Source organism: Notolepis coatsorum (assembly GCF_963971535.1).
Source record: "Notolepis coatsorum genome assembly, chromosome: 12".
NCBI classification, from domain to species: Eukaryota; Metazoa; Chordata; class Actinopteri; order Aulopiformes; family Paralepididae; genus Notolepis; species Notolepis coatsorum.
This window is the reverse complement of record NC_140176.1, coordinates 26,582,938-26,605,783: the sequence shown is the minus strand read 5'-3', so window position 1 is coordinate 26,605,783 and position 22,846 is coordinate 26,582,938. Positions and strand designations below refer to the sequence as shown.

Genomic DNA, 22,846 nt, shown 5'->3' with positions numbered 1-22,846 from the left:
AGGAGGTGCAGTTGCCTGCTCTCACCACCTGGGGTCTGCCAGTCAGGAAGTCCAAGACCCACTGGCAGAGGTCATAGCCCAAGCCCAGGTCCCTGAGCTTGGCTATGAGTATGGAGGGGACTATGGTATTGAATGCCGAGCTGTAGTCGATGAATAGCATTCTCACATAGTTCCCCTGCCTCTTGTCCAGGTGTGATGCTGCTGTGTGCAGCACATGGGATATGGCGTCCTCCGTGGACCTGTTGGGGCGGTATGCAAATTGCAGGGGGTCCATGTTGATGGGGAGGGAGGAGCAGATGTAGCCCTTTACTAGCTTCTCAAAGCACTTCATGGCTATGGAGGTGAGAGCTACAGGGCGGTAGTCGTTGAGGCAAGCAGGCTTGGATTTTTTGGGTACAGGGATAATAGTGGACTTCTTCAGGCAGGTGGGGATGACAGCCTGTTCTAAGGACAGGTTAAATATGTCAGTGAATACTGGGGCCAGTTGGTCGGCACAGACTTTTAGGACGCGGCCGGGGATGCCGTCCGGACCTGCTGCCTTCCTGATATTCACTTTTTTAAAGGTCCGCCTCACCTCATGCTCTGTTACCCTGAACACTGCGCCTCCATCAGCAGCCGACCCCCCCCCCCCCATTGCCGAGGCTTGTGAGCTGGTGTTGTTATTACCAGCATCAAACCTCGCATAGAAGGTATTGAGGTCGTTTGCTAAGGAGATGTCATTGTTCAGTTTGAGGGAGGCGCCTTTGTAGTCTGTCATCGTTTTGAGCCCCTGCCACATAGCTCTAGAGTCAGCTTGTTCAAACTGGAGTTCAATTTTATCCCTGTAGCGCCGTTTGGCCTCTGACACTGTCCTCCTTACGTTGTGTTGCGCCACCTTGTGGTCATTCATGTTGCCTGCCACTAGGCCGTCATTGTATGCTTTGGTGCGCTCTCTCAGAGCTTCACGGACGGATTTGTCTACCCAGGGTTTTTGATTTGGGTAAACTTTCATTTTGGTAGTGGGGATTGTTTCTTTCACCCTAGTACAGACATAGTCCAGCACTGTCTCCGTGTAGGCATTAATGTTATCTGTGTCGCGGAATACAATCCAGTCTGTGTTGTGGAACACTGACCGGATCGTGTCCTCTGACGTCACATCCCATTTCTGCACCTCTCGCGAGACTACGGGAGTACTTTTAATTCTTTGTCTGTACTTTGGTGTAAGGAAAATGGATGCGTGATCTGACTTGCCAAAGCCACTATCAGAATGAGCCTTGTAGCCACCTTTAAATTGCGTGTAACAGTGATCTAGGATGTTACCGCCTCTGGTGTTGCAAGTCACATGCTGGTAGAAATCAGGCAATACCTTTCTCAGATTGGCGCTATTGAAATCTCCCAGTACTAAAATGGCGGCGTTAACGTTCGTCGCTTGTATATTATTTACCTCGTCGTGGAGTCTGGAGAGCGCGGCGTTGTTGTTGGCTTGCGGTGGAATATACACTCCGACCAGGACGATCGCCGTTAACTCCCTCGGGAGGAAGAAAGGACGACACTTGATGGTTATATATTCCAGTTCTGGGGAGCAGTAGTTGGATAATTCCTTCACATTCGTTGGATCACTCCAATTTTTGTTAAACATGAAGGCAATACCTCCACCACGTTGTTTACCGGACTCTGATTGTGTCCGATCCTTCCTATGGATAAAGAAATGATCCGTTGGTTGAATCGCGTGATCTGGAACCTCCGGTGTTAGCCAAGTTTCGGTGAAGTTCTCTCTCTTCTCTCGCTCTCTCTCTAGTGAAGTTCTTTGAAGTCTCTGGGTTGGGAGGGTCTCTGCATTATTGATGCTGAGGCACTGAGCTGCAGTCTTTTTCTGCTCCATTACTGGTCTCTCAGCAGGCAGGAAGTACCTGTGAGTTGAGCAGCACCCTTGCTATGACAGATCTACTGTGTCTATTCACTGGCCTCCACCAGTATTACCCACCCAGCACCACTAACACTAGTCTCTAGATCAGTGGTTCCCAAAGTGTGGGTCGCCCTAGAGGGGTCGCGAGCAGCCGCGGGGGGGGTCGCAAGATGATTTCCAGAATGTATTGATTTCATAGAATGTGTGAAATAGGCCTATAATTAAAAACAATTCAAATATATTTTTAAATACATTAATTAAACTGGTAAAGGAAATGCTTTTGAAATGTAAAATAATAGACCTAAAATGCTGATAATATTCAGCCTATGGATTTCCTTTGTCCTACATAATGCACGTCATAGCTACGGCGCGCGCGACGCACACTGGTTATTTTAATAACGGAGCTGTTGAATATAGAGGGTGTATGTATGGTTGTAACTGACTGTAATTGCTCTCTACTGCCCTCATGACTGCATGTATATCTGTGTCCACTGGAGGGTGCTGTAGGCGGAGCGTCTACTGTCTACACCAGGTTGGGACTATATAAACCTTGGTTCCCTCCTACTGTTCCTTCTTCTCACTTCTGCCCCTCCCAGAGAGGAGATCATATGTGCTGCTGTATTATGAGACTACATGATAAATAAACCGCTGCCAGCAGAGCAAGGCCAAGATAGAATACCATGCCTCTTGTATACATTATTGTCGCCCCATTGCCAAATCTGTTAACAGGAGCATTGCAAATGTGCATGTTGCTAGCTAGCTAAAATGTAAAGAAAAAGCATCTAAAATTAAAAGATGGTTAACCCTTTCTCTGCCACGCTTATATCCATCCTTATACCATCCTCTGCCAGCTCTATTTGTCTATGGAGATGTTCCCCTTCTTTGCAGGGCTATAACTTTTTAAATTGTATTGCTAAATTGACATTACTATGGCCCATTCAACGTCAAGTATCTATCGTTTAGGATGTAGCAACGTTCTACTTTTTCATTCACATATTCATACTAAAATACGGTCTAAAGTATAAATATGTTTTTATCGTTTTCTGCAGCATTCTGCAGAACGTGAGTTATAGCCATAAATACATATATTAGATCATCAAATGTAGTTTGATACCGATTGACGTCAGATAAAAAATGTCAATTGTACAAGGTCCTAAACGTCATGCCTCATCATCTGCTGGTGACCGGGGGGGGGGGGGTTTATAAGTCCGTGGCCCACGTTAAATCATTTATGTAGTATGGGTCATGTATTGATCAGAGCAGTTTGTATCGAAAATAATAATCAAACACGCTGAAACTCACCGCAGCTTCCTCTGACCGTTGGGTGATCAGCGTGGAGCAGAAAGATCTCTATTATGGGATGTTGATATATGCGATCCATTTCCAGGTTGTATAATACTATATACGTCCAAATCATGTTGTTTATCGAGTTATTGGCAACGGATTGCTATCCAGTGTATCAAGCTGGAGTCCCGCGAGCGATGGCGAGTGGCCGGACGAAATATGGGTGAGCACCACTTCCGGCCGCTCACTTCCGGTTTTGGCGATTTGCCGATCGGCCACCAGATGGCGGTCTTGAACCGTTGGAGAGTTGAGAGGAGATCAACAGCAAGTCTCAAGTCTCCATGGGTGAAATATGATTGCCATGACAGATTTTTGAAATATTGATCTCAAAGACGCTGTACGACGTCATTGGCAGATTAAGCATGGCGAGCAATGACGTCTAAAGTCGTCCTTGGCGATTAAAGGGTTAATACCGGCCAGAAGCAGAGAAGCCAGCGGAGGAGAGCGGAGAAGCAGTTCCACCGTCAGAAAGGCCATCAACTGCTACTGAAGGGGACACGGGTTGGGAGGAGGAGATGGCCAAATTAGCCATGTGGGACCGGGTAGCGTTAAAAGCACCCACCCGAAGTTGGACCAGCCTACCTCGTCCAAGAGTCGAAAGTATCGAGACGAATATATGCAGTATGGATTCACATGCAACGAGGTACAACATCCTCAATGTGTCGTGTGTGTGTGCTGAAATTCTTGCACATGAAAGCCTAAAGCCTGTAAAAATGTTACGGCATTTGAAAACCAAGCACTCCTCCCTCGCTGAGAAACCAGTCGATTTTTTTCGCCGAAAGGAGCAAGAGTTGCTAGGCCAAAAGTGCTAACTAAACACAATCCCTGCTAAAGCGCAGAAGGCATCATATGAGGTGGCATACTTAATTGCACAGGCAAAAAAAGTCACACACAATCTGGGAAACGCTAATCAAACCCGCTGCTATAGCTATAAGTCGGAATATGCATGATGGGGATAAACTGGCTTGTGACATAGAATCAGTGCCGCTCTCGAAAGGCACAATTGCCCGGCGCATCACTGATGTGATGTAGCCCAGGACATTGACAGAGTGAAGAAAGGAAAATATGCTTTGCAGCTACACAAATCAACAGACACTGTGCCCAGCTGCTTGTATTTGTGAGATACACATTTGATGGGAAACTGGAGGAGGACATGCTTATGTGCACTGCGCTGGAGGGAACATGTACAGGCGAGGATATTTTCATAAAACTTGACGAGAAACTAAAAGAAGAGGGACTGTCTTGGAAGGAGTGTGTTGGTGCTGGGGCGATGCTGGGGAAAAAGAAAGGACTGAAAGCAAGAACAAGGGGGCTTTCTCACTGCCATTCGGGGTCGAATCAGCTCCGCTCCGTCCTCGTTCCGTCCTTGGGTGCGAACTTCCCCCCTCCCTCTCCCCCCTCTAGTTTGCGTACACACAGCAGTCTTGGTGCGCACTGGGTTTTGTTTACGGTTTGCGCTTTGAGCGTGTAAGCTTGCCGTAGGCGATGATGTCACGATCGAACGTCAACACAGGAAGAGTTGCAGTGGTCTATACGGTGGTGGAAACTGGATGCTGATATAAAGAAACAAATAACCAATAAATATGAAGTTATATTTGAACGGTTCTGTTGTCAAGCCTTGTCAATATAACCCACCCCCCTTTTCTCACGAATGGAACTGGTGTCGTGGAGTCCGCTTTGAGCGTTTTCCAGGGTTAACACTAAGCTAACGCTACCGCTGGTTAGCTTAGCCTATTTATTACTAGTTAGCAGCTAACATTAGCCCATTGCTCGCAGCAATTATATTGAATGTCATTGATCTACCGGTCGATCACGGCCGACTGGTTGGGCACCACTGGTCTAATAGAAATAAATGCATTCGAACAAGAAACCAATGTATAGTAGACATATCAATGGCAAAAAAAATGCCAGGCCTAATGCGAGCCAGGGAAGTATTGTGCTTGTAACGTGGCTTCATGTTTTCAGCGGTGAGGCTCAACATGCTTGTTTGGTTGAGGTCTGAACAAGATACAAGATACAAGATACTTTAATGCCACACAACGATGGTTGGTGGTAATTGATTTCGGTACAGATGTTGAGCACTGGTTATATCAAACATGAAACAGACATCAACCATCAAAAACGTCAAAACATATATACATAAATACATATAGGACAGTCACGATAACAGTGTCGGTCGGTGACAGATGCTTGCCCGTTTGTGCAAAGGGGGGCGGGCCAGGGTGTTCAGTGTTCGGACTGCTGTGGGGAAAAAACTGTTTGTGAAACGTGTGTGTCTGGTTAGGATGGACCTGTAGCGACCTGAGGGCATGTGCTGGAATAAGTGGTGTGCTGGGTGAGAGGGGTCGTTGACTATTTTAACAGAGCGGGTGACTGTGCGTGAGGTGTAGATGGAGTCCAGAGAGGGGAGGGGACAGCCAATTATTTTGGAGGCTGTCTTGATGATGCGTTGGAGTTTGTGTTTAGTGTGTTTGTCCGTGGAACCGTACCAGACTGTGATGGATGAGGTGAGGATACTTTGAATTATGGCAGTGTAAAATTGGACCAGCAGGTGTTGTTGGACTCTGTACTTCCTCAGTTGTCTGAGGAAGTACAGGCGCTGCTGGGCCTTTTTGATGATGGCAGTGGTGTTAATGAACTCGCCAAATTGCCATGGGTATTGTCCAGTTGTTGCTGTATGTTTTTATCTGCCCAAAATTCAAGCAAGCATGAAAGCATTACAGTAATAACGTTGTGTGTGTCAGCAAGTTGATACAGCAAGTTGATACAGCAAGCCTCTCCCGTGTTTTGGTACAAGCTCGCCCCCCGCCCCCACTGGCGCGCACCCGGAACCACCTATTTCAGCGGTCCAGGTTTGGAGCGAATCAGCGTCCCCGGGGACTGGGGGGGGAGCGTTCTCAGTAGGACTGACACACCCTTTTCTGGTGCGATCGGGCTCTGATTCGACCCCGAATGGTTAGTGAGAAAGCCCCTAGGGCACCTGACGTGAAGTTCACACACTGCATTATTCATAGAGAAGCTCTTGCGGGCAAAACTCTCGACGCAGAGCTTAAAAGTGTTCTTGACACATGCACACACACACATACACACTCCGATCTCTCAGGTACTGTAGAGGCTAATTGCTGAGTAGCTGTGACTCAACAGACTGGACTGACTAAAGCCTGACTTGACCTTTCAGAGAGAGAGAGAGGTGAGGGAGTTCATGGTTGATCTGAAAAGCCACACACACACTCACTCACTCTACATATATACACTCACTCTACATATACACACTCACACTCTCTTTGAAAGTATATTTGTATATCTTGTATGTCATAAATGTAACAGTACTGTATATCTGTATGTCATAAATGTCATTATGAATTGAAAATGGAGGACCCTGGTGTAAACAAGACAAAAGTCTTTATCTGGTCTGCATCCCCTTAACAATTGTCTGTATTGAGCCGTACTGTATTGTACTCATTCTGCAATCTGTTAATAACATTTTCAATCAATCAATTCAATCAATCAATCAATCCTAACACTCCGAATCCTAACACTCAAGCTTCCAGTGGCCCACAGCCATGGTGACATCATCAATAGTTCTAGACGTTTCTCTTAAGTTCTTGCAGACAACAATGACATGTCCTTATTAAGAAGGCACCGTAGCTGACTCACCTGACCACCTGCTGACACCACCTATGACCTTTCAGGAAGACAGAGAGGGAAGTGTTGAGGGAAGACAGCAGCTGTTGTGAGCTCTGTGAAGGTCGCACTGACGAGCCTGACTTGAGAGGCTGAAGGCCACGGTGGAATGAATGAATGAATCATTCATTCATTCATTCATTCATTCATTCAGTTTATTTCTAGCCATTTAGCATGTACAAAAAAACAACACACAAATCAAATTACAAGTTGCCCTAACCCAGTGCATCATCTTAAATGTATCGTTGATCTTCGTTATCAACCAAAAAACACTAAAAGATAATAATCATTAACAACTATCAGCAATAAAAAAAATTGTTAAATATTGTTAAATCATCATTAGAATGGCCAGTCCTCATGTGAGATCACACACCTGAAAGAGTGAGATGAAAATGCCTTTTCTTTTTTTTTCTTTACATATTTCAAAGCAGATAATAATAAAGCAGGATCTTTATTATTATGTACATATTATTTATTATACATTCGTCAAAGCAGCAATGAGAGAGGGGGGTACAGGCAGGGTAATACGAATAAAATATGATTCTTTTTTTTTATCCACTTTTTCTCCCATTTTCTATTTTTCTCCCATCCCAATTTTCGTATCATCCAATTCAACCCTCCCCTGTCTTTGAACGCTGTTTCATGCCTCCCACAAGCCGTCTGCAATGTGGACTAAGTCATACATAGCACGAGTCCCCTCCGATACTCGAGGTAACAGCAGTCACATCTTTCCACCTGCACGGCTCGATCTTTCAGCGTCAGGGGTCTGGGCTTTGGAGGGGCCCCACCCCCATCGCTTCCTGATTCTACTGTGCAGGCGCACCAACCGACCTGTAGGAGTCGCTGTCCACAACGCCCGATCCCCACCCATCAGTTTCCCTCCCCCTAATACTGCCAATGTGTATTAGTGCGGACGACCAGCTAAATAAAATATGATTCTAAGGTCTGAACTGCATTGGATCTCTAGATAGGTAGGGAATGCGCAGATTGATAAACCTAGATCTCTGGACAATCCAGAGAGACTCCGTGGGCAATCTGCGCATGCAGAGTTCGGGAGTAGGTGCGGGAAAGTGACTATAGAAAGTGCCGATCGACTTGGGACTGGTCTCTCCGTATTCAGGAGACTCAGGTGTATAATAGTCTATTGGATCATGTCTCCAGCACCCCCACAGCCGTAGCTACAACCACTTAATGTCAAGGCCACCATCATCCCTGTACCCAAAAAATCTACGCCCACTTGCCTCAACGACTACCGCCCTGTAGCTCTCACCTCCATAGCCATGAAGTGCTTTGAGAAGCTAGTGAAGGGCTACATCTGTTCCTCCCTCCCCATCAACCTGGACCCCCTGCAATTTGCATACCGCCCCAACAGGTCCACGGAGGACGCCATAGCCCATGTGCTGCACACAGCAGCGTCACACCTGGACAAGAGGCAGGGGAACTATGTGAGAATGCTATTCATCGACTACAGCTCAGCATTCAATACCATAGTCCCCTCCAAACTCATAGCCAAGCTCAGGGACCTGGGCTTGAACTATGACCTCTGCCAGTGGGACCCCAGGTGGTGAGAGCAGGCAACTGCACCTCCTCATCCATCACCCTCAACATAGGGGCCCCACAGGGCTGTGTTCTGAGTCCCCTCCTCTACTCCCTGTACACACATGACTGTGTGGCTCAGCAGAGCAACAACACAATCATCAAATTTGCTGACGACACAGTAGTGGTGGGCCTGATCTCTGCAAACGACGAGAGGGCCTACCTGGAAGAGGTCAAGGTCCTGGCGGGATGGTGCCAGGAGAACAGACTCTCCCTGAACGTCAGCAAAACAAAGGAGATGATTGTGGACTTTAGGAGGTCGGGGGTCAAGGACTACAGCCCCCTCAGCATCGACGGGGCACCGGTTGAGAGAGTGAACAGTTTTAAGTACCTCGGAGCCCACATATCCGAGGACTTGACATGGACCACACACATTGACAGTGTTGTGAAGAAGGCACGACAACGCCTCTACTTCCTCAGGCGCCTAAGGAAGTTCCAAGTCAGTCAGAAGATCCTTAAGAACTTCTACTTATGTACAATAGAGAGCATCCTGACTGGCAACATCACCTCCTGGTTTGGGAATAGCACTGCACAAGACCGAAGCAGACTACAAAGAGTGACACGTTCAGCGGAACGCACAATTGGAGGGGGGCTTCCCACCCTCCAGAATATTTACAACAAGCGGTGCAGGGGTAAGGCTAAGAGAATCATCAAGGACTCCAGCCACCCGAACAACTGCCTCTTTGAACTGCTGCGGTCAGGCAAGCGATACCGGAGTCTCAAGGCGAGCACAGAAAGACTCAGAAGAAGCTTCTATCCCCAGGCCATCAGGTTGCTCAACGAACAATAAACACTATGCAACAACCATCAAATGCACACAGCACACACATCCACACGCACACACTCACTTTAAACAAACAACACACTGCAGCACCCACTCTCCACACTTTAGATCACCTAAACACACTTTATATTTATTGGTAAAGGATTTGCACTACAACTCGTACACCTTACTGTAAATTGTACCTAAATTGTACCTCATCCCATTTCTGCTTTGCACTATATAGTATTGTATATTAGTATATTGCATAGTATATTGTATGGTAACTCAGTTACTTCTAGTCTGCATCGAACATTGTACATATCTATACTGAACACTGGGACCTCTATTTTTACTTTTTACATGCTACTTTATTTTATTTCATACTTATCTTGTCTAGCACAGTCTCTGGAGCGTAACAGTAAGAAGCATTTTGTATAAAAGTATTCTGTACTTCTGTATGACAACTATTAAAGAAACTTGAAAGGCTCTCATCCACATTCATTCATTTTATCCCCCCGATCTCTCTCCCATGAGATCAATGTAACGTGGAAGTGCAGTGGTCTAGATAGCTAGCTAGCAGCATGCAGCCAAACTCCAGTGCAAGTGCCAAGTTGTTTAACCCTTTCATTACCAAAGGGTTAACCCTTTCACTGCGGCAATACAGAAGGTTAACCCTTTCACTGCCACACGACAAAGAATTGACCCTTTCACAACCACACTACAGAAGGTTAACAGTGAAAGGTTAACCTTCTGTAGTGTGGTAGTGAAAGGGTTAATAGACATGTTCGCTGTTTACAAACATACCGCGTTCGAGCCAATCAGCAATACCAATCACGTGACTAAGTTACCCCGGACCTGCTGCGCCAAAAGACAGGGCTCTATGGAGAAACCATGGCACTCCCCTGACTAAAAGTCGTTTCAAAACTAAAACAGCGTGCGTGCATGCATGCATGCGTGCGGGCGTAGGGAAGGAGGGGGGGCTCTGTTGTGGCTTGGTTTAGTATGTCTTGGGGCGGGGATACAGGGGTTTCCCATGGCACTTGGTCAGAACTGGGTCAGAGGGATTGATTTCTTGGCTTGGCTGGGTCCAGCCATGTGGACCTATGGGAGATTAGCCTGGGAGGTTTCAGGCTGTCTGGCGAGGTGGCATGTCGCTTTTCGTGTGTGTGCGTGCGTGTGCATGTGTGTGTGTGTGTGTGTGTGTGTGTCACGCGCACTCAGGGCCATTTCTTCCCCACTCCCCCTCTGTTGTTGTGTGACTGGGGCGGTCAGCAGAACATTGGGTGTGCCAGGGCTGGCTGGCTGGAAGGTGGTCATGTGGCTCGGCTCGTGAGGATCTGTCCTTTTCTCTTTGTTTCTCCATGTGATATTACTACGGTTCTTTGGCCTGAGGCTGTGAGGGATTACATGCTGTTGGGACAACTAGGGAAATGACCAGATAGTTGAAGCAGAGAATGTAATACAGGCTTGTTGTCAGACCAGTCCTCTTCAGTATCATTAAACTACAGATTTATCTGTGTCTCTCTCTCTCTCTCTCTCTCTCTCTCTCTCTGTCAATTCAATTCAATTTAATTTCAATTGGGGCTTTATTGACATGGGAAACATACGTGTACATTGCCAAAGCCAGTGTTAAAACAAACAAAACAATTAAATAATCTGTCTCTCTCTCTCTCCCTTTAGCTATAGCTGTATCCCTTAGTTACAATATGATTATAATCACATTATGCCAGTCAGTGTTGCCAGATGGGAAATGTTAAATTATCGTCCCAGAAGCTTAAAATGATTGTACAAATATGATAATTATCTGGCGCCACCGTATTTTGGATTTCTCTTCCCATCTCTCTTATTCCTCTCCTCCTCCTTCATTCATTCATACCTCTTTCCCCGTCTGGGTGTTTTGAGGGCTGCTTCTGGTAGCGGTGTCTAACCTGACACCCTGACGTCTGAACTCTCCTGCAGTCTGACCATTTAAATACTATAGCATTTAAATGGCTCCAACACCATGTGGAGGCTGATGTATAATGTCAGTATAACACCAGTGCCGGGAAAGCGCAAGTGCCTTATCTAGAAACTTTTAAAGCAGCCTTTATTAGAAACATTTCTCTTTTACAGACGATCCCCCAGCAACAAAATATTCAAACAATACTAATAATTCTCTCTCTCTCTCTCTTCTACAGGCATTGGCAAGAACGTCATCTGCGACCGGACCGCCACGCCCCTCGACGCCTTCCGCATGATGTCTGCAGCCCAGTACTACCCCAAGCTGCTGAGCATCATGGGTAACGTTCTGCGCTTCCTGCCGGCCTTCGTTCGGATGAAGGAGCTGCTGCAGGAGGGTTACGTCGGAGAGCTGCTGGTCTGTGAGGCACAGGTATGACTAGGGTGACCAAATCCATATGATCCAAATGCAGGACAGTGAGTCGATTTTGCGGGACATTTGTTGAAATTGCGGGACAGTAATGAATATATGTATACAATAATCATGTTTACATAATGTATTCATTTTGATCAAAATATAAGCATTTAATGTGTTAAAAACACAATAGTGTTGTGTATTAATTGCGTTTTGGGAAGTAGAGTAATGTAATGTAACGTGCACCGGTAAACTTCTATATAAAGGACACTTTCGTATTATAACCCGACATTTGGACAATCCATTATTTGGAAAGTAGTTATTCTACACCCTATACCTCTTGCTTTTATTTGCCTGTAGTAGCTACCAGCCCGGGTCTACGAGATGGCTACTTTTAACAATTCCAAGAGTAGTCACTGAACTATGAAAGACAGCCTTCTCCCACTTTGCACCTCTGACATGGAATTAATTGCAGGAGCTCATCCACCTGAATGCCCTGGTCTCGCTTGGTGGATTTAAATATTTATTGCAGAGCCCCTTGCAGGAAGTGTGTCATTGCTTTCTGTGATTTTGGTCCCCGGTGATTACTTCTGTAGTGCTTTTAGCCATCCACTTTTGTTGTTATGTATACTCTATGTTTTTATGTTCTGTGTGATGTACTGTATATTTTATTGCTGCTGTTATCTTGACCAGGTCTCCCTTGCAAAAGAGATCTCATATCTCAATGGTACTTCCTATTAAATAATATTACAAATGCAGCCGCCTAGCAGTGTTCATTTCGTCAGCTATTTTTTATTTTAGTTTTAGTCTTAGTCATGTCTCAAATGCTCTTTTTCATATTTAGTCACCTTTATCTATTTTTCGTTTAGTCAAGTTTTAGTCAACTACAGGTCTGAGCATTTTAGTTTTAGTCTTTTTTGTTTAGTTTCGATTTAGTCTTTTTTGTTTAGTCTCGCCACTCAGTTACAGCCTCATAAGTTGGCGTGAGCTTTTTCTAAACAAAAAAAGCTAACGTTAGTGCTAGCTGGTTAGATTTATGTAAGCTATTTAATGTGTTCTATTGTGGTGGATCAACATAATTCACCCACAGAACTATGTGTTGGGTATAAGGGTTCCGCACGGACAATTATGTTTGTTACTTTCCTGTCTGCAAACGAGTTCCTGTTAGCTAGCAAGCAAGTAGCAAGTAAACGTTGAAATTGATGTCGAATAAACGTTTAGCACTGTCTTTCGACGCCCCGCCTCTGACTCCTATTCTTCGGCTCTACACTATGTTATTATTGATGCTGACGTTATTAGGTGGAGTTGCATGCCCTCTTGGGGTTTTGTTTTGGGGAAGAGTGGGCATTCAACCCATGCCGTGTGCAGTTACTGCTATCTAGAATGCTGGCTAAGAACAAATAATTGGGGTGAGGAAATTAATCAAAGCGCTTGCGCTGCACAAACGGAAATGCTGCAATAATAATAACATGAATTATTCTAAAGGTTATAATTATTTTGTCTCGAGAGATTTCGGCAAGATTTTATTTTGTAAACGGCATTTTGTGTCGTAGTTTTTAGTCAACGACATTGCATGAATCATTTAGTCACGTTAGTGTCGCACTATATTTAGTCATCGTTTTTGTTAACACAGAGGAAAAGCGCATTTTTGTGTCTCTATTGACGAGGCGTTTTGGTTCTGCTCCACAGGTCCACAGCGGCAGCCTGCTGGGTAAGAAGTACAACTGGAGCTGCGACGACCTGATGGGGGGCGGCGGCCTGCACTCGGTGGGGAGCTACATCATCGACCTGCTGACCTTCCTGACGGGCCAGCGCGCCGCCAAGGTCCACGGCTTCCTCAAGACCTTCGTCAAACAGACGGACCACATCCGGGGCATCCGCCAGATCACCAGCGACGACTTCTGCACCTTTCAGATGGTGCTGGAGGGCGGCGCCTGCTGCACCGTCACGCTTAACTTCAACGTGCCCGGAGAGTTCCGGCAGGAGGTGATCGTGGTCGGGACGGTGGGCCGGCTGACGGTCACCGGGACCGACCTGTACGGGCAGAAGAACGGGGGGGGGGCGAGCGGCGGACCGGAGCTGCTTCTCAAAGACACCACGCCTCTGGAGAAGGCCTCTTTGCCGGAGAAGGCCTTCAGCGACATCCCGACGCCGTATCTCCTCGGAACGATTCGTATGATCCAGGCGGTGCGCCAGGCCTTTCAAGACCAGGATGATCGCAGGACGTGGGACGGGAGGCCACTGACGATGGCTGCCACCTTCGAGGACTGTCTCTATGCTCTTTGCGTGGTGGACACCATCAAGAAGTCCAACCAGTGTGGAGAGTGGCAGAACATTGTGGTGATGACGGAGGAACCGGAGGTCAGCCCGGCGTACCTGATCAGCGAGGCCATGCGTCGCAGCAGGATGTCCCTTTACTGCTAGCCACGCTCCCCTGACCTCACCGCTAGCGCGCTGACCTCACCAAGATGGCCGATCCCCCATGCGCTAGACTGGGGGGTGGTGGTGAAAAGGGCTGGGTATCGTCGGGATTATTTTTTTACACACATACATACATTAAATTCCATAAATTCAATTTTTCAATACCCATAAATCTGTATCAATAGTGTTACAGATACAGTTGACATGTCATTATAATACAGAGCGGTATGATTTATCTGATACCCAGCCCCGGTGGTGAGAGGGCAAAGACCACTGTCACAGCACCCCCGTGTGGGTGGTGGAGGAACAGCACTTCTGCTCCCCTCTGAGAGAGAGGCTTGGCGTCCCGGTCCAGAGAGGTACATCGCTCAGCCTCACGACACAGAAACACTGAGAGGTTTCTTGTACTATGGAGCCGAATGCGGCGGTCTTACTTAGTTACTTACTTTTGACAGAGGCGGGTCAGGGAGTAAAATCACTTCCTGGTACTTCATTGGCTATTTGCTGGCTGGCTGGCTGACCAATAGGAGGCATCCTGGATCTCTCAAGCTCAACGTTTATGAGTGCCCTCCTCTAGGATGTTCCTCTAATTATTTTAATTTACAACGGATGGTATTGACTTGGATAAAGATGTATTCCCCCCCCCCCCCCCCCCCCCCCCCACCGGTTCTGCTTACTGTACATGAAGATCCTGCTTGGCTGTAAAAGTAGTTCACCCTCTGCTCTGTGCTTCTCTTCTTCCTCTCCCTAATGATCGAGTCTGGATGATGCTGCGCACCTCACACTGTGGTCCAACAGAGGGTGCAGAAGAAAAAGGATGAATGCTCCTAAAAAACTAAACTAAACAAAAAAAAGAACTGTGTGCCACTATATTGTCGCTATGCCCTGAACTACTTTTTCTACGTTTACTTGTTTCCCTGGAAAGGGGAATGTTGCGATTGAGTGTGCTTTGACTGCTACAGTCTGTTCTGCATCTGTGTGTGTGTGTGTGTGAAACCCAGAGAGATTAAAAATCAATAGTTTGGCTAGTGGGGCTTTTAGAGGGGCTCTAGTTTATGTATGCAATAAATTCAGACTGATCTTAGAAGAATTACTGTATATCATCCTGCTTATGATAACGGAATGGATGCCTTTTACTGCTCTGCATTTTAACAAGAGGTCCATATAGTGGTATGGCTATATGCAATTAGACTAGGCTGTGTACCAATGTTTATGCCCCCTTAGTGTACTACATAGAACGCATGCATGGCCGGCGTAATGATCATACTATTATCATGATGGTTTTACATATTTTCTACCGATGTGAGTCATAGCCACAAACACCAATCGTTGGCTCTGCCTCTCGTTTGATTTGAAATACCGGCAATCTGCCGACCGAGATGGCTGTGTGGTATTGTGACAAACACAATGGCTTCTGTGTGATGTGCTTAGTGTGCATAGTGAGGCTGCAGCGCCTTAAGTCTGTGGATATTAATGCAATCCTGCACTTTGCTGTGAGTGAGAGCTTAGCCATGTGGACTTTTTTTTCAATCCAGAGGACCATCTCTGTGGTGGAGCTAACATCGTTTTGCCAGGGTAGTGTTGGCACGCTTTAAAGCTTCTTATGCACACTGGGACGAGGTGGACTGGAACAATGGGTAATTATGCAGGCTAGCCAGCACACATGATGAGGCATTCTGTACGCACTCACAATTACCAAGCCAACGTGGTGGGTGGCTGAAGTCCAATTAAAGTCCCAACACAGGAGATCATGGCACAGATGAGCATGTAATAGAAATGAGTGGACAGGTTTGTTTCTGTGAAAGATGTTGAGATTAGATACATCAGCAATAGAATAATAGGGCTGTCCTCATGGTAGGTCTTAGTTGACTGGAATTTCATTGACTACCGGTATAAATACCGGTAATCTATTTAATCAGCATCTATAAAAAGGCAAAACATTGTGGTTGTTGTTCTACAAATGAGTGAAGAAATGCTAAATGGCTCTTTGGTTTTAGTCTTATTCAACAACCAAAAACATTTTGATGCCAGCGATGTTCATTAATTGATGGAACATGACAAAAAAAAACATTAAAAAACAAACTACAACTTCAAACGCAACAAATAATTGCCCCATTGTCCCACTAGCCAGGGGTTAGCCGTGCTGTGGCCTGTGTGGCACACAGTGAGCATCTCCATGGTCTTTAGAACCGGGCCAGACCTGACTGGACAGCTGGGGCTGTTGTATCACCGTGGTTTAGCTCGTGTACCACAGTTGGTGTGAATTCAGAAAGGCTGCCTACTTGCCTGGCATTCGGAGAGTTTACAAGGAACGTAATGGAGACGCAAACCCAACCATTCCATACCATGCTAGACCATGGCTAGCCCCGGCCAGGCTGAACATGGCTAATGGAGACACAAACTCAACCATTCCATACCATGCTAGACCATGGCTAGCCCCGGCCAGGCTGAACATGGCTAATGGAGACACAGACCCAACCATACCATACCATGCTAGACTATGGCTAGCCCCAGCCAGGCTGAACATGGCTAATGGAGACACAGACCCAACCATACCATACCATGCTAGACCATGGCTAGCCCCAGCCAGGCTGAACATGGCTAACCACAGTAGGAACCAAATCTTGGTCTATGAAGGGATAACCCTATGGATCATTCCTGTTATAAGTTCAATGGCTACAGTTGTACCTTGTGCTTTTAGAAGCAAATGGGATTTTACTGTTGGGACTCCCTAAAATCCAGCCATCTCATGTATTGACCCCTATAACCTTAAAGGGGTACTTCGTCAAAAAACAATGCAGATTTATTTAGCATATAATCTCACACACATCCAAAAACTCAGAAAACAGTTTTGCGCACATTCATTTAGTTTGACAGTTATTGAGAGACGATTTTGAATATGGCCACCAGTGACGTCATCTGGGACATTGAATCCTTGTGTTGTGTTAATTATAGTTGAATGAGATGATAAAGTAGCAGTCCCTATAAGACAACTTATTGCTTATTTCTTATTTCATTATTTCACATAGTTTTTTGGACACACAGCCTGGGATTCAGTTCCCCCGACATCACTGGTGGCCATATTCAAACTCATTACTCTCAATAACTGTCCAACTGAATTAAAGCAAAGCTGTTTAGAGTTTTTGGATGTGTGTGAGATTATGTGTAAAATAAATCAGCATTGTTTTTTGGTGAAGTGGCCCTTTAACCTCATTGGACCTCACGCCCCACGTGGGATGCCTGGTTTTTAGCAAAACCGTTTAATTGTGAGAGTATCATATGGATGAACAGAACCACTGAAGAGGGAATTGTTTTTGTTGTTGTTGTTTTAAGACTGTAAAGAAAAGAGAGAATTTAAGTCAAGTGTAGATTAGCAGATAATATGAAGGCCAAGACAAGCTCATCACGAATTCATGTAGCGAAACCTGAGATTTGTGATTCAAATGTCAATCGGATTTGCTACACAGTAACATTCACAAACTTAACTCCCAGGCATTTTGTGAAATATGTTTTAAAGGTCATATCAGTTCAGTATATATTTGATTGTTTGTTTGACTTGAGAACCTTGTAGACTCAAACCAAGTTTAATTTTGTGGAATAACCAAGTGATTTAATGGTCTGAACGAGTCTGAACGATTCCGTGAAGTGAAGCCCGACACTCCTTTGTTACTATATATATATATTCATTCATTCAAGTTAGTCATCTGACATAAAGTACCAGTGATTTATGATTTTATTAGGATCCTCATTAGCTGATGCAGAACATCAGCTACTCTTCTGGGGTTAAACACATAACATAGACATGACAATAGATTTATATTACAAACAACCAAGTGGCATTAAAATCATAGAGTGAGAATATCCTTTCTCTATATATATTACTATACATACCATATTCTTATTCATATGGAATCATACATAGTACAATATATATATATATTACATAAAACAGTATATATTAATATGCACTAAATGCACAAGCAGTGAGAAACATACATACATACTACAATCTTTTACCTGAATTTATAGGCACTGGATATACATACACAGTAAACTCTTACCATCTATTTGTATAGGCTATTATTCCTATTACTAAAATGCTTATCAAATGAAATGAAAATAAAAGTAACTAGGTGTGTGTGTGTGTGTGTGTGTGTCTTTTAAAGTTTGTCTTCGTTTTTAGTTGGCAATCTGTTCTGGAAGTGGGTTCCGTGCAACCATGGCTCTATACAGCACTGTGTGTTGCACTGATTGTGTGTACAAACAATGAAAAATATACAACACAATATGCATAGATATATATTTTTGTAACGAATAAGAGTGTCACGCTTCATCCCTCATAGACTCAGTACCTCTACTTTTGGTTGTTTAAGCACTTTTTACCCAAGAGTCTAAACAATCACATTACAGTCCTTAATAGTGAGGACTATTTTTGACATCAAATGATGCTTATTCACACAAAAATTGTCTGAGTCTACATGGTTCTCGTTCCAAACAGGAGTGTAATGTGTGCTGGTGAAGGAACATTGTAGCATATTGACCTACAAGCCAAAACATTGATTTCCTTTGTTTTTTTTATAGCTACTGATTTACCCTTGAGTCGTAAAACTGTGCTGAAAACCATCTATGTTAAAACTACTGATGTTGTACATAATGGCAATACAAAACATGTTATGGGTTTGTCTATAATAATACAATAAATAGACAAGTAATGTATGTATTTTATTTGTGAAAACCAAGAAACTGGAAAATGTTTTGAGAAATACACTGTTGTGTGTTAAAAGGGTATTTATTTGTTTGTTTTATGAACAGATCTGTATTTGGATGGGTTTACAGTAGATTGAGGCCTTGGAGCATTCAGCTCCTTATTAGTTCCCAATCTGTGAGTTCTTGAACAAAGTTGTCCCATTTTAAAACATAACTTATAAAAAGCTTTATTTGTACTCTCTGTACTGTACATGCATCGATTCATCATAAATAATCTATATTAAAAAAAAAATGAAAAATGTTCACACATTATAAATTGTCATTGTGGTTTCCTTTCTTTGTCAATTATAATGTGTGCATAACTCCACCATCCTATATGAGTAGAGTATTCTATATTCAGTGGTGTGTGTGTGTGTGCTTTATTATGACCTGTTATGATTACAATGCATACTGTGGTGTAACTAGCTGCACCCAATCCCAACAACATGCACACAAGTATCCAATTGTTTTTGAGGATGTATTAAGTATTAAACATTATTTTGTAAATATAATAACTTTATTTGTATAGCACCTTTCATACAGGGGATTGCAGAAATAAGACATAACATCAGTGTAAAACAAGCAGCAAGAGCAAAGCATAAAGTGGGATAAAATAATGCAGATATATTAATCAAATCATATGATTGATTGATTGAAAATTGTATTAACAGATTGCAGAATGCAGAATGGGTACAATACAAGGGGATGCAGACCAGAGAAAGACTTTCGTCTTGTTTACATCAGGGTCCCCCATTTTCAATTCATCATAACATATATGACATACATGACATACAGATAGACAGTACTGTTACATCCAGACATTTATGACATACCAGATCTACACAGTACTGAGTACAACACCTGTCATATAGACCCTGGCGTTGGAAACTGATTAATAGACAGAGTTTATAAAAAGAGAGTATATACATTTGAGGGGGAAGAAACTGTACATTGGAGGAGGTTGGGTAGGTGGGGGGGGGAATTGTACATTGGAGGGGGTTGGTAGGTGGGGGGGGGACTGTACATTAAAGGGGGTTGGGTTTGGACATTTACAGGGGCCAGTTTCTAATTGCATAGGTGCTCTTTGAGAGCGGTTTTGAAGGTGGATAGTGATTGATGTGGCACAATGGTGTTGTGGTCGTGGTATTCACTGACCTTTGGGAAGTCTTTTGACATGTACATGGGTACCTTAGTGGTGTAGTGTATCTTGTAGACCAGGCCCATTGCAAGTTGCTGTACTCTGTTGTCTACTCTACTCTAAGCCATCCTAGGTTGTCAAAGTGGGCAGGGGTGAGGTGGGTTTTAGGAGTGAGGTTAAGCAGTAGTCTGACCAGTTTGTTTTGTGATGTTTGTAATCTTGTTTTTAGTGCCTTTGAGGTGCTTTGGTACCATGAGGTACCATATCAGAACCTCACGTTCCAATAGGCTTCTGTAATCTGTTACAAAACATGATAAAGGTTATAGTATGCACCCAGCGGATAGTGGGGCGTAAAGATAAAAGTACAAATAAGTTAAATAATAGCAAGGGTAAAATGAGCAGACATATAAAATCACAGTTTTTCACATTAGGATCTAACATCCCAACAGGCCACCTTGTTTATGGTTTGATTCAGTTAGTAGAATGTAAAAGACATGTTAAAAATATACTATAAAATATGATATCCAATTTACCATATCCTACATAATCCCTTATCTCAATTGACCTATCTCTCTCAAACCCTGTCCTCTTTTCTTGATCCTCCAATCACAACTGTTGTCATTGGAGGATGAGGGGAAAAAGGGTGGATTTTGAGATTATGGGAAACCAGATTACCTGGGATATATACAGGTAGCGAGGGCTGCTAGATTATAAAATTTTAAATTATAAAATCATAATCACGATTTTTAAACATGACTACTGATTGATTTGAGAACATCATATGACAACGACAATTTGTTTTACCTTTCTTCTCGACCAAAGGCTGCCTTTCTGTCACCTTCTACAAGTTACCAAAGACGCGCCATGGCTCCCTCCTCCCTCTCAACACGAGCTGAAACTATTGTTTGGGGGAGGGTCGGAGTGCATCACTGTGAAGGAAGGGTGTGCTGCATTTACAACATAAGACAAAATGAGAACAACACGGCATGTGGCACAATAATCGTTTCATCTCGATTATCTTGATGTTGATTTTCATGATCGTGGGAAGCCAAAATCATAATTGAAATTGAAACATGATTAATTGACCAGCTCCATAGCCTACAGGCAGCCTACTTAGGTATGTAAACACTGTTGTGTTTTGCAATCTGGTAAGATCAGTTTGTATGGTAATATTTGGAATATTCTCTTTATTGAACATACAGCTGTTAGGGTGGCATCTAGGTTTGAACCCAAGAGCAGAACACAAGGTACAGGAGAATGAGGCGGTTTAGGGTATTTAATGGGTACGAGGCTTGAATTACTGGAATGTGTAACAAGGGTGAGGAAGGTCACTCCATGTGACCCCAGGCAGTGTCCAGGCTGGAGACGTCCACGGGTGGGGAGTAGTACGGGACCGGGGGGATGTGATCCTACTAGGGCTGACCCCTATTAATCGATTAGTCGACTAATCGGTCGAAAGGGGCCGTAGTCGACTGGCCAACCTCTTAGTCGAATATAATAAAAAAAATAAAATAATAATAATATTATTTTTTTTATTTTTATTTTTTAAAGAAAAGAGGCATAGAAGCGTGGCTAACGCTAATGGCACGCATACCAGAGGTTAACTGCTAACTGAAGCAACACTCGGACGGGGAGTGGCAGGGGCGCAGGCCTCATATCCAGGCTCTGTGATGACCTGATGAGTCTCAGGTGTGTAGGTTGACCCAGGTAGACAGCGTGGGGATGAAGAGACAGGAAGCTGCCCATATAAGGGCGTGGAGACCTGCTGCCAGACAGGAGAGAGAGAGGCCCTGGCTGTGGTTGTAATAACAGCAATATGCATAAGCAGGATGTGAAGATGCTATAACATCGTAATTGGAATATTAGCTAATGTGTAAAAAGTAACACACCTGTAAATGCCCCAGAGGTGGCACATGCTATTCCTAACAAAATTAGAAGAACACCATTCCTGTTCACTGTTTTTGTTAGATTGAGTCCAACACTGATAACCTATCTAGCTTTGAGATAAAGCCAGTAATAGATATTCTCCCCATGTTAGCACTATTGTCATAAGCTCCTTATCAAAACTGCATATAGACTTTACCCCTGGTCAGATATGGGGTACCTCGTAACACATAAACATAAGACAAATATGAAACTTTGAACTGGATTACCTTATCTAAAATATATAGATGATATATAATGCTGAATATATAGCGTCTATATATGTTTTTTTTTTTTTGACATTTTACTATTTGTAATCAGGTTTTCTTTTTAACTTCTTTTAACAGGTTTTCTTTTTTAACAGGTTTTCTTTTTTAACTATATGGGCCAAAATGGGTTATGGTCTGCTGGGTCTCTAATTGATAAGAATACTAGTATGTTATAATGTGACTGGGTCTCTAATTTATCAGAGTACTAGTATGTTATAATGTGACTGGGTCTCTAATTAATAAGAGTACTAGTATGTTATAATGTGACTGGGTCTCTAATTGATCAGAGTAGCTACTAGTATGTTATAATGTGGCTGGGTCTCTCTACTTAATAAGAGTACCAGTATGATAACAATATGTTTTAATGTGATTCCAGTTAAGCTAACTGACTCAGGTCAGGTCCCATGCTAGAACAGATTAACATCCCCTGGTAAATTTGGTTCCAGGATCCTGAAACAGTTTCTGCACATGGTAGAGACTGTCAGTTGTCTACAACACTACAACATCTAACAACGAAAACTACAGAAATGGCTGAAGTAGACAATGTTAGACTTCACCAGCGATATATTCCATAATGTATTCCTCTGTGACAGTGTAGGAGAGCATCACTGGCTGGGACCTGGTAAGCCTAAATATATCTGTTAGCCAGGAGAGATTCCCTGTGGCTATGTCTTACAGAGGTAGGAGACCAGAGTTGAAACCCACTCTTTCAGTTGCAACCAAA

General features: G+C 43.9%; 1 protein-coding gene across 1 annotated transcript in view; it reads left to right on the top strand.

Annotated features, from left to right (window-relative positions):
- The window catches only part of gfod1 (glucose-fructose oxidoreductase domain containing 1), a 69,601-nt gene extending 54,920 nt beyond the window's left edge, over positions 1 to 14,681 (top strand). Inside the window, exons 2-3 of the mRNA XM_084326654.1 lie at positions 11,450 to 11,643; positions 13,315 to 14,681. Coding sequence (XP_084182780.1) covers positions 11,450 to 11,643; positions 13,315 to 14,049 — 929 coding nt within the window. The 3' untranslated portion in view covers positions 14,050 to 14,681. The remainder of the gene's footprint in view (positions 1 to 11,449; positions 11,644 to 13,314) is intronic.
- The last annotated feature ends 8,165 nt before the right edge of the window (positions 14,682 to 22,846 follow it).